Raw genomic sequence first — 12,885 nt, 5'->3', positions numbered from 1 at the left:
AGCTTTAGTAGTTAAAACAACTGTAAAGTTATACATCAAGAGTTAAAACAACTGATAGCTTTAAAGCTTTAACTTAAGACAAATAATACTTCTAAAGCTATAACTGAAAAGTTAAAACACTTTTAAGCTTTAACTCAAGATTTAAGGAAACTTATGCTAGAACTCCACTTTAACTCAAGAGCCAATTTGTTTTAAAGCTTCAACTTTGGACCGCACAAACAAACAAACAAACAAAGCATGGCCCAATTCTTCAGTCACGGTGTGACTTGAATGCAGAGACGTTAACATATCTGTTTTTTGTCCCCACACAAGAAAAAATGTCACACAAAAACCACACCGATTCATGAGTTTGGACTTACTTTCTGCCTCTGGTCGAGTCATAAGTCCCTCCGTATTTCTTGCGATTAAGGATGAGAGCAGCAATTTCTGGCACGTAGCGAGCAAACATGGCCTACATGCGTGAAAAAGAAAAAAGAAAACAAAAAAAACGGGGGGCATGCAAGAGAAGCCTTTGCTGCAGCCTCCCGGGGAATATACTTACTTTCGGCCATTAACGGCACTATAGGAACCACCGTATTTCTTGCGATTGCCTATTAACTCTATGATTTCAGGCACGTAGCTCGCAAACATGGCCTAAGGACGACATAGGAGACAGAAAAAGGCCAGCAGACAAATCAAGTGGGGAGATGGCTAAGATGAAAATTTCATCCGTTTTCTGGAGCAGAATACCATCATTAATGACTACAAACTAAATGCCTGTCAACGTACGTGTTTTCCGTATTTTATACGTTTTTCGATCATTGGTGTTGGGAATACCAATGTTATATGTTTAACGGAGTTACATAACAGGATTATTTACTATTTTTTCACCTGAAACAAGGCTGTTAGTTACAGACGGTCAAAAGTTGTGCTTTGCGTACGTTTTTGTGCGTGATTACACAAGTTTCTTGTGTGCTTTTACGTATGTTTACATGCGTGCATTTACGTACCTTTTTCTTAGTGTTTATAAAACGTTTTATATGTTTAAGCAGTGTCTGAAATTAATGTAATGTGTTGCGTCGTCTGCTACAAGCCACGTGAACTCCTCTTTCCACGATGCTTTTAATGTATGTTTACGTTTTGTAGCATCATCAATTTTGTTAGCTTCTTTTGAATCTTTCTTCTGGGGCTGAGGTTTTGCACTGTTTCCTCAACACTTATCCATTTTTCTTGAGTTCTCTGTCTACTTTGGAAGATGATATGCAAATGCACGAAATTCTAACGCTCGGGAAAGTCCGGAAGCACAAAGTTATTCGATGCAGGCTTCTGATTGGCTGCCGAGACTGCAAATTGCCAAACGAACCGAAATTCCGAAACTTCCAAACCGAACCAAGATTTCTAAATCGGTATAAAGCAAACGTTTGATTTGGAAAAAATAATAATAATAAACCCCGAAAGATTTTATTTTTTCTTGAAAAAGTTGTCGGCCACCCAGGCGGAAAGGTTTTGTAAGTTGTACGCCCGATGTAAAAGATGCACGCCCCCGGCGTCCGGGCAGACGTTATTTCAGACACTGGTTTAAGTACTTTTCAGTGCCTTTTTACCCCCGTTTTATGTGTCTATGTACATTTTTGTGCATGTTTAGGTACGCTTTATGTGTTTAAGAACGATTTTGTGCATGTTTATGTAGATGTTGATTGTTGTTATATGATATAGGTCGCGGTTTCTTTTTGTTGCATTTCAAGCGTAGGGTACATCTGTTGTTAGTGAGGTGGAAACAATATTATAAGGTTCTATTACACAACTACCCATCTGTTCTTCTTCATTCAACTGACTAGAATACTACTCAAAAAATTTCAAATCCTTTGACACACAACAATTTATTTTAAAAGTAACGAGTTAGTTGCTCTGGTAAGTTGTTACATTTACTTTAGAGTAATTCAGTTACTTCTTGGAAGAAGTAGTGAGAAACTAAAACTGATTATTCTTTTGAAGTAACTTGCCTAACACTGACGTCGACCAACAATTTTTGTGCTTTCATAATATCTTGTTTTTTGTTAGACCAATGTCGTCTTTCTCTTTCAAGCTGTATTCCAGTCGTCTCGGTCCCTTGAAGGAAACGAAAATGTTTTTCCTGATTGGGCATTTATTTACAAAATAAAATAAACGTTTTTACACAAATTATATTTGTTTTTATTCTACAAAGTCCTTCTTGTTGTGAGTAAATAGAAGCCATTTTGTGTTTAGGGTTGATCATTTCTTAAAAGGGGGAAATAACATGATTAATAATCTAGACTTCAAAGCCTTCTTGTAGTATTTCTGTAGTATTTTAGTAAAACTTATTGTTGTACTTTTTGTGTTTTAGTATTTCTTCAATAGTATTTTGTAGCATTCTTGTATTTTTGCAGTTGTATTTTAGCACTATTTCTGCACTAGGATTTGTATAGTATTTGTGTAGTATTCTTGTAGTATTAGAAATGTTGCAGTATTTTTAGTTTTTTGTATTATTACTGTAGTACTTTTGTAGTAAAATTTTGTAGAATTTTTCTCTCGTATTCTTTTTCTGCAGTATTTTTGTAATATTACTGTAGTTGTATTTTGGAAGTATTTCTGTAATAGAATGTGCGGTATTTTTGTATTTCTTTAGTAGGATGATTGTCGTTTTTCTGTTGACATATTTATGTAGTATTCTTGTAGGATTCTTGTAACATTGTATTTATGTAGTAGATTTTTTTAGTATTTTTCTCTCGTATTCTTTTTCTGCAGTATTTTTGTAATATTACTGTAGTTGTATTTTGGAAGTATTTCTGTAGTATGATGTGTGGTATTTTTGCATTTCTTTAGTAGGATAATTGTCGTTTTTCTGTAGAAGTATTTATGTAGTATTCTTGTAATATTTATCCAGTAGTATTTTTGAAAATAGATACAGTGCTATCTTGACTTGCAAGAAATTGTTAAAGAATGAGCCTTCTCTACGTCAGTTTTATTATTATAAATTGTACTTCCAAGTGCGTTTCGGAGTCCCCTTCGCTAGATGACAGCAGAAATGTTTGAGCTGCCATCTGATTCCGTTTGTTATTGAAATGACTAAATCGTTTTTGAAGTGAAACCTTATAGCTCAGAAACTGAAAGTGAACATACAATATTAGAGAAAAATATTTGACACATTGAGTGACAAAAAAGAAACAGGAATTTGGAAAACATTGGCGCAAAAAAAAAAAAATCCCAGGGGCGCAGGCCTGAAGACCTACCTAATATTTTTCCCCATTTGCATTTATGAACAAATAAACATGCAGATGTCTACAGATTATATTTACTTTTTATAATAGTTTTAAAATTGATTTATTTCATCAAATTGGCTTTGTCCTGTTTTTGTGGCATTGCTGCACTAGAATTTCGAAAAGTCGTATTTCGTTTTTTTGTTTTTGTAGTATTACTGTAGTATTTCTGGGGTAGTTTTTTGTATTACAGTATTACTGCACTTGTCATGGTTGCCATGGCGCCCAATTGGGCCCGCCCGTGTGGCGCCAGCTGCAGCTTGACAGATTGGCTCCCTGTCAGTATTTAAACTCTGTCCAGTTAGTCCCCTTTTGTCGGTCTGTCTGTGAATCTCTGTTTTTACACAGCAAGCCCTTTTTCGCCTGTCCCGTTTTTTGCTCCTGTTTGTCTCCTGCTACAATCCGTTTTGATCTCGACTGCGTCTGCTCTCCCGTCCAGAATTACGACCTGTTTTGATCTCGACCACGTCTGTTCTCCTGTCCCGAATAAAGATCCATTTTTATCTCGACCACGTCTACTCTCCTCTCCTGGCTTTCGACTTGTTTCCGATCCCGACCATGTTTTTGCTCTTTTATCCCGACTAATGACCAGTTTTTGTTTTTTGTTTTTCGTTCCCGACACCGCCATCGCTCGCCATGGAAGTCCCACTTCCACGTTCAGAGCGACCTCCTCCCCACGTCCAGCAATACCCGGATCTGGGGCGCAACCCCCTCCCTTTCTTCTAATAAAACTTGTGAGAAACGTTACACGAGTGGGTCCTGTCTCTGTTCTGGTCCTGACAGCACTAGTATTTCTGTAGTAATTATTTTTTCCTTTCAGATACAAAGCATTTTTTTAAAAACCCTAAAGGGGACACATGTAGCTGTAGTTTGTCCACCCCATGAGTTAAAGAAAAAAAAGTGATGTCCTTGGAATGAATATTTGTTCCCAATTTTCTATTTTAAAAAGTAGCAGTGATTATTTGATATGAGACACTGAAGTCAAAAATAAACATGCAAGTCAAATAGCACTGTGTTTGGAAAATGTCTTAATATTCTGTGAAGGAAAATCCTTAAGTGCCATGTTTAAATCAACAAACTCAGCACGATTTTCAACAATGCCCCCCACTGAAAACATCATTTGTTTGTGCTACTTATCTGAACCATAACATCTGAGTCTAAAAAACATGTTTTTGACATCAAAATAAAGTCAGAAAAGTAGAGAAAAAAATATCATAGACTTTTGAAAACAAAATATTCCAATTTTAAGGGTGCTTTCCTGAATTGAAAACTTCAATCATCTGTGATGCTATCTACTAGCTCAGTGTTTTCAACTAGTGTGCGGGGGCACACAAGTGTGCCGTGAGACCTTGTCTAGTGTGCCGCTGGAATTTTCCCAATTTTATCTTTCCGAAAACGTCAGGCCATTATTCAGCATTTTTGCCATCTTCAGGCGAGGAACTGTAATAGTAATCCATATCAGTAGGTGACAGAAGATTTGTATCTACTTTTTATACACTAATTATCTGCTCATGAGGTAGCACAGTAGATTTAACAACTTAATTTGTTTAACAAGCAGTTTAAGATTGCTCCGTAAAAAATAAAAACATAAATAAAGCACATAATTCTTTTTAATTTTAAGTATTATTTTCTTCTTTTTAAATACTAATTATCTGCTTATGGGGTAGTACAGTGAAATATTTGACATAACATCATTTTCAAACATTTTCGATGGACGGTGTGCCTCGGAACTTTTATGAAATAAAGGAGTACATTGGCCCAAAAAGGGTTGAAAAACACTACTAGCTTCAACACATGATCGCAGCCTCAGGCAGTTAATTTATCAAATACGTACATTTCTAAGCCACACTCAAATAAACTCTTCTGTTTTCATATTTTTGGGGGGTTTAACGTTGGCGGTGTTTGAAATTGAAACACACCTTTTCTTACTTATGCCATTTTCATGCTACACTAACAAATAACTGAGAAGATGAGCATGAAATCTCTTGAATGACAACACCCCTCATTGTCTGAGCCATTGTGGCCACAAATGATAAGAAAAACGTAATACTGTAAATTTAGACAAGATATTTTGACCTCTTAAAAAATGGGATAAAATAAGTATATTTCAAAATTATAGTAAAATAATTAAACAATGAAAAACAGGCATTACTATCTGAATTTTTTAATAGAAAATTGTGGCTTGGCTCAAAAGGATTGAAAACCACTGGCTTAATCAATACATCTATAAATACGTGTTAGTGTAAGTTAAATAAATGGTCTTGAAAAAAATGAAAATTTTTGATAAAGAAAATTTAGAAATAATTTCACATTCTAATTTTTTTTTAATTACATCAGGTATAATAAGGTATGACTACAACAATTACATTAGTATTTTATTTATTGTTACATATTTATTAATACTACTAGTTTTTGTACCCAAAAAGGAATTTAAAGCCTGGGTGCTGATTTCACGGTAGTACATTATCATATTGAGGCATTGTTTTATCACTCAATACATTTTACACTTATTTGATATGATGGGATTCAAACCCAGATTAAAGTGGTGAAAGCCTCGAATTTTAACCACTACACTACTAGGGTTATGGATAATGCAGGTAAAGGCATTGGAGTTTATTTCATCATCACATTATTTTACTCACGAAGCCGCATGGTACAACATTGTAATAGAGCATTAAGGACTGTTTCTCATAATGAAACCTTGTACAATGTAGTTTTTGATGAACTCTTTACCATAATGCTTAAATTATGTTCTTCTGAAACATTGTTTTTGTTTGTAACAAGATCCGTACACCTTTTTTCATGGCCAAATTAAAGTACTTTTTAAGGAATTTCAAAGCCAATTTTCCAATTCATGCAGTACCAGGAAAAAAAAATCCAATGTGAATAATGTATTTTGCAGAGCTACAAATATATCTGCGGTTTACACATGGCATTTTTAATATTTGATTTTGAGATCTTGAGTAATTCACGAATATATTTGTTTTCAAGACATATAGATGTTGGGTTAAAATGACAATAATATGTATCTTGTAATTTCACTTGCAGGAAGTTCTTCCAATTACAGTATAACACTGGAAAACACTAACTTCATTTTTTGCATGGCCCATAATAAATGTCCATAACTGATGCATAATCCTTGCACTAATACACATTTAATTGCATGTACCAGTCCTGTAGGGAACGACGGCGCCTCATAGGATGACGTTGTACAAACTAATGCCATTAATCACAAGGGAAGGAGAAATGCAATGGCAAAGCGAAGCCATCAGAAAGTAGTGTGTGTCATTTTTCTGCACTTTTTGAGAAACAATTTAAAGCATGTACAAGCACTCTACCCAAAATGTAAGCACTTTTCAATCCTTGAAAACACAGATTTACAATTCAAGCATTTTCCAGGATTTCAAGCACCATTACAAAGCCTGAATGATGCAATGTTCAATAAAAGGCGTTTTTTAAAAAAACGATGGACAAGTGACACTGTGAGTAGAAATTGTGTGATGATGAGATCAAGTTGAATGCATTTCCCTTTTCACCTTTATCTCCATTAGTCTAGTGGTTAAGACCTGGCTCATTCCCCGTCAGTGATCTAGGTTAAAAGTTTGTTGTATCCAATGTGTAAATGTAGTTATCTGCTGATCAATCACCGCTCAAACATGGTAATGTACTATCTAGGTTCAGAAACGCCTTGCGATAGTTTTCTACACAATGTTTGTGATCCGCAAGGTTCAATTTGACCTGAGGAAAAAAAAAAAATTAAAACTGATTTTTAACATAAAAAATATGGGTGTATGTTATACACAAGTGTTATACACAAATAAATACAGTAGTTTATTATGATGCATTCTTTAGAGGGCCTTATTAAAAATCATCTAAGTGCTTGTGTTTGTTGTGGTCAAGCAAGAGGGGAGGGGGATTTGTGGGTGAGGTTGAAAGACATGAGATGTGGTTTGGGAGTATCACTGAAGTTGTCAAGCAGAGGGCAAGAGGGGGCAAACAGGGGGTAGAGCTACCTGAAACCGCAAGACTTTACCAATTCACAATTATTAGACAAGTGCCAAGAACTAACACATCCCATTTGTGTGAATACTGAGACATGACATTGCCAAATCGGCCAAAAAAGGAAATTTTGCAGGAATAAAATAAGTGAATACATCGAATTTGCATGGCTAATTTTTTACCGAAAGCAGGTGTCACCAAAGCTTTTTGTTACCTACTGGTGTGAAGGCCTACCACATTAACAACCATTTTTAAAATAACTTATGCTATTACTGTGTTGCTGCTATGTTATAACTAGGTTGTGATTTTTAAGAGTTAAAAAAAACACTAAAACATCAGAAATCCAATTTCTTAAAAATCACAATGACCCATCACTTGTGCGCTTCTTTCTGTCTGCATTCTACTCAGGGGTTCTTGGGGGGGCTACCTGGTGCCTCTGAACACCACCTTAGAGAATGCGGTTATAAAGAATGGTCAGAACAATTTTTACTTTTGAATAAGTAGTTTCCGATTATTAAGTCCCAAAAAATAGAAAATAAGTTTTGTTAAAGATTTCATATACATAACATGGACCTAAGTGACATACTTGTTCCTTGTTGTTGCTAAGGGTACCCAGAAACATCAAATAGGCTGAAAAAAGGAAACAAGTGGTAAAATAGTTTATTTTGGCAACTAAGTCTCTATACTGTAGTTTGGATTCTTCCTTGTGCTTGCAGCACTTGTGTTCAGTTGCACTAAACAATACAGCAACATTAGTGGGCAAATATTACACACTGTTCCTTTAATGCATGAGTGGGAACTTATCAATTACTTTTCTTACTCTGATAAAGAGAAGTACAGACGCTCCCCTACTTATGGAAAACGGTAGATACGAAAACAATTTTCGGGATGTCGAAAAATATCCTGACATTGCTGTGTGTTAGATTTTGTATTGTGTGCACCTTTTTCCGAGGACAGGACATTACTGAAGTGCTTCTTTTCGCCGCTCCCGGCATGTGGTGGCGCTGTGAGAGGTCACCCAGCATCCACCCCGGAGAAGAAATCCGGCTCCTACTTCCTAGTTTGTGTGTAAACACACTGCACGAAGATAGCCATAGTATAAACTTTGATAAATATCACCCTGGCTACTTTGGTAAAGTTGGTATGAGACATTACCACCTAAAGAGAAACACCACCTACTGCCCAACCATCAATTTGGACAAGCTGTGGACGTTGGTTAAGGAAGAGACAATTGTCAATTTCACCCATAGCGCCCTAAGAACTTTGCCATTTTTTATTGTTTAATATCTCGTGCATTCATTTGATATGGTTGGTGTAAAGCGTAAAGAGGCAAGCAGTTGTTTTTTTTTTTTTTAATGAAAGTCGAATATGGAAGCTTGATGCTGATGAGAAAATGCTTGGATTGCTTTTTTTCTGCCATTTTTTACCACGAAGGAGGAAGTCGCCTAATTGTTAAAGCTCATCTTCCAAAAGTAAGTTAAACTCAACTTTAGAGTATAGTATTTCATTAAGCATTTATTTTTCAGTTTCAAAACAATACAGGTTACTTATACAAGCCTTAAACATACTTATATAAACCTGAAACACAAAAAGTATAACACTGAAGCAACTTACGAACAAATTCTACTTACAAACGATCGTCCGCAACCTATCTTGATCATAAGTAGGGCAGCGTCTGTCAGTTTTTAATTTTTAACACCTGCAAAATAGATCACATTGGATAAGAGTTGGTCATTTTTATTATTATGCACTGTTTACCCCATTGTCACGATTAGCCAATCGGGTTGCTGTTCTTTGTATACCACACCCATTAGGGCGTATATGCTTTTGTAACCTAGGGGATTAAATAAATAAAAGGGCTCAGGGGAATGCTTTTATAACAATTTGGAATTTCTTATCTGAGGTTTGGGTTCTTGCGTATTCTCCTTGTGAGTTAAAAATCCATTGACGTCCTCGCTCCCTATTTTGAGTGTCTACTAAAGCATAAACTTAACAATATTTCAGTGTAATAGTTGATGAATTGATAATGCAAGAAATAAGGGCAAAACTAATTAATCTCTCAGCATCAGCACAAGTAACAATACAGAACATTGTATAAGCATGACTTAAGTTATAGCGACACCTCGTGGAATCTTCTGTATTTTATCAAAAAAGGAAAGGTTTTTTTTACCAGACCGCCAAGGATGAAGAAGACCATAAAGAGTCGTCCCAGTGTGGTTTTGGCGTAAACGTCGCCGTAGCCCACCGTGGACATAGTGACCATCAAGAGATAGACGCATTCCCAGTATGAAAGCGCCTGAGAATTCTGGAAGTTCTCCCAAGGATCACCGGAATTTTCCACCTGGAGACAAACCAGGAAACTGGAGTCACAATGTGAGCCTTTGCACTCCAGGAGTTTGGTACAAGATAGAAAACTAGGCAGAATAATGTTAAAAAGAAAATCCAGAGGGGGAATTACACTCTTTCACAGTATATGGCAACAATTGACCCAACAGGAGATTGAGCAGGGCATTAACTGTTTGAGAGGGACTACATCTCATTTCATTGTGATTTTGTTGGTTTTATTTCCATTTCCTGCCCATAATGGGTCCTTAAATAAGTAGTGATAAGTGGAACAACGATCGAGTCGAGGAAGGAAACGAATGTGAAATACAAGTGTCTGCTATTGAATCAATGCCGGAAAGTACAGTAAATGGTTAAAAATGTTTCATTTTAAGCTCTTTACCAGTTTAATAATCTTTATTAATTATATGGTTAAATAGTTATCACTGTTTAGGTGCACTGTTTATTAATATTTTGAATTCCTTTCAGTATGTGGCTATTTTAAAGGAGTTTTAGGGGGTCGCGTTTATGCGAGTATATATGGTACTTGCAGTCGTTTTAAAATGCTGGTCATTTTTTTAGGTGAATCTATTCTCTGCTTTAAACCGCACCATTTTTCATTGGATACATTTTAGCAGTGGGAATTTTTTCTCAACTCACAGTTCGTCATTGGTTGGAATGGTGGGTCGTGAATTCAGACCACTTGAGAACTACTGAACTAATAGGTGTTTCAAAAAAAATAATTATCATTTGAAATGTAAATATCACAGAAATTCCATGATTAAGGAAAGCAATAATTTTTAAGATCCCAAGATTTATTCTTCCAAATATGAATGAGAAATAATTATCATAATTGAATAGATTTGAATTGTTTTTTGTTTTGGTCCCTGAAGCCCATGAACTGGAATTTATTAATTTTAATTTCTAAATAACCTATCAATTTGTTAACTATTAACGTTAGAGACCCCATGGTTAAGCCAATTAAGATTTAAGTGGTTCTGTAAAATAATGGGGGCCACACAAATATTGAACTTCAGGAACTTTTACTTAAGGGTGTACTCACTTTTGGTAACAGGTGTTTAACTACGAATGGCAATATTTTGACTTTTTGCAGAATGTACACCACTATGTAAGCTCTACACAGACTACCTTTCATTGTGTCAAAGCGAAGTTTCTTCAGTATTGTTTAATCAAACATAATGATGAAATATCTGCAGAAATGTAAAGGGGTTTACTCATATTTAGAATGACACTATTATTTGTGTTTTATGGCTCAGGCCGAAAGATGAAGGTTGATTTTAATCAAGAGAGGATCCTGCTGCGTTTTACCCATGCACTTTTATTTCACTGACGGATATTCCACTTGTCATTTGCAAAGCAACTGAACTTAAATTGTCTTAATTTTATTTAGCTGCTGTTTTATTTTTATAAATATATACCGTAAAGTTCAGACTATAGGGCACAGCTGATTATAAGCTGCACCCAGTACATTCTTAGAGGAAAACAACAATTTGTACATACAAAAGCTGCATCTGCGCATATTAAAACATGACATTTACAAAGAAAAACAGTTCACAGAAACAATTTAAATAATATACGGTACCTTAACCGCTTAACGTTCCGTCGGCCTTGATTTATAAATACATATCTGAAGTACGTAATGCCACGAATCATTGGAAAGCTTAAACTCTTGGGATTCAAGATATGAGCATTAATTCACATAGTACTTATCAGAGAAACATTATTTTCAGTCAGAAACATGATACCCAATTACTATAAAGCTGAGGTGACTCAACACTACGTCCCCTGGCAGTCTTCAACTTCTTTAAATGTCCGCAAAAAGGCCTCGTTATATCAAGGACAATCCATAGAATCCATCCATCCATCCATCCATCATCTTGCGCTTATCTGGGGTCGGTTCACGGGGGCAGCAGCCTTAACAGGGAAGCCCAGACCTACCTATCCCAGCCATTTCTTCCAGCTCATCCGACGAGAACCCGAGGCGTTCCAAGGCCAGCCTAGACAGTCCCTACAGCGTGTCCTGGGTTGTGCCCGGGGCCTACTGCCAGTGGAACATGCCGGGAACGCCTCCCGAGGGAAGCGTTCAGGAGGTATCCTTATCAAATGCCCGAGCCTCTTCAGCTGACTCCTCTCAATGCGGAGAAGCAGTAGCTATACACAAGAGTCCCTTCAGGATGACTGAGCTTCTCACCTTATCTTTAAGGGAGAGCCCAGCCACCCTGCGGAGGAAACTAATTTCACCCACTTGTATTCGGGATCGTGGTCTTTTGGTCATAACCCAAAGTTCATGACCACAGGTGAGGGTAGGAATGTAGATCCACCGGTAAATTGAGAGTTTTGCCTTTTGACCACGACGCATGACGGCAGACGCTGCATGGCACCGAACCCATCTATTGATCTCCCATTCCATCCTACCCTCACTCATGAACAAGACCCCAAGATACTTAAACTCCCTCACTTGGGGCAGGATCTCATCCCCAACCCGGAAGGAGCATGCCACCCTTTTTCGGCCGAGTACCATGGTCTCGGACTTGGAGGCGCTGACTCTGATCCATAAAATCCAACCATGTAAACCATTGACTCCAAAACACACAATAATGTCGACAGATAAATAGAAACATTTTTTCTTCGTTGGACAGTGCTACTTGTAGTCCTTTCTTTTCGCTTCATTTTTTCCGTTTAAAAATAAACTCATGATTCCCAATATGATAATTACCCTTCCCCCTTTCAAAATACACCATTTCCATGTTGATGCTAGTTTTATTTATTCACAAAGTTTCATTTAACTTGCGTCTTCCTCGACACATATATTCCACCTATCTCACTTCTACCTTTACTGCTCGGGTACCCCTGCATAAGTTGGCTGCATCATTGAAGGCTTGGGAAAAAAGTTGCGGGTTCTAGTCCGAATTTTACAGTCCTCAGTTTTATCGCACTCTTTATGTTGCCCAGCTAAGTTTCACATTATGCATGTTCCATTTTGTTTTGCCTTTCAAATCTTCAAAATTGAAATGAAAAAAAATATATATATCAAAGCAATAAAACATACTTTAATTAATAATATTGTAATGAAGTTGAACCTGAAGCGGTATCCTACAACAGAGTAGTCACCTGGTGAAACATTCTCTGTAGGATACGTTGAATTCTTTATAAGGCTTATATACGTTTTTTAATATTTTGCAGCTGCAGACAAATTTGTTTTTGTGGTCCAATATGGGGGCAGCACAGCGGCGCAGTGGTTAGTGCTTGTGCGGCACAGTTCTGAGGTCTACGATCGAACCCCCTG

At 36.7% G+C, this 12,885-nt stretch overlaps 1 protein-coding gene across 11 annotated transcripts in view; it reads right to left on the bottom strand.

The window, feature by feature from the left end:
* LOC148346882 (calcium-activated potassium channel subunit alpha-1a-like) overlaps positions 1-12,885 on the bottom strand; it is a 160,294-nt gene that overhangs the window by 73,393 nt on the left and 74,016 nt on the right. For 7 of the 11 annotated variants that reach the window (XR_015848094.1, XM_088324041.1, XM_088324042.1 and 4 more), the window contains 3 exons: positions 9,427-9,597; positions 542-633; positions 360-451 (listed from right to left, as the gene is read on the bottom strand). Coding sequence is in view for 10 of the 11 variants with exons in the window: in XM_088324041.1 (XP_088180167.1) it covers positions 360-451; positions 542-633; positions 9,427-9,597 (355 nt within the window). In the remaining variant the exon portion in view is untranslated. The remainder of the gene's footprint in view (positions 1-359; positions 452-541; positions 634-9,426; positions 9,598-12,885) is intronic. The other 4 variants (XM_088324043.1, XM_088324045.1, XM_088324044.1 and 1 more) reach the window with 2 other exon arrangements.

Source organism: Urocampus carinirostris, chromosome 19 (genome assembly GCF_059441175.1).
Source record: "Urocampus carinirostris isolate Australia breed hairy pipefish chromosome 19, RoL_Ucar_1.0, whole genome shotgun sequence".
NCBI lineage: Eukaryota > Metazoa > Chordata > Actinopteri > Syngnathiformes > Syngnathidae > Urocampus > Urocampus carinirostris.
Note: the sequence above shows the minus strand (reverse complement) of the source record. Positions and strands in the feature narration are given on the sequence as shown.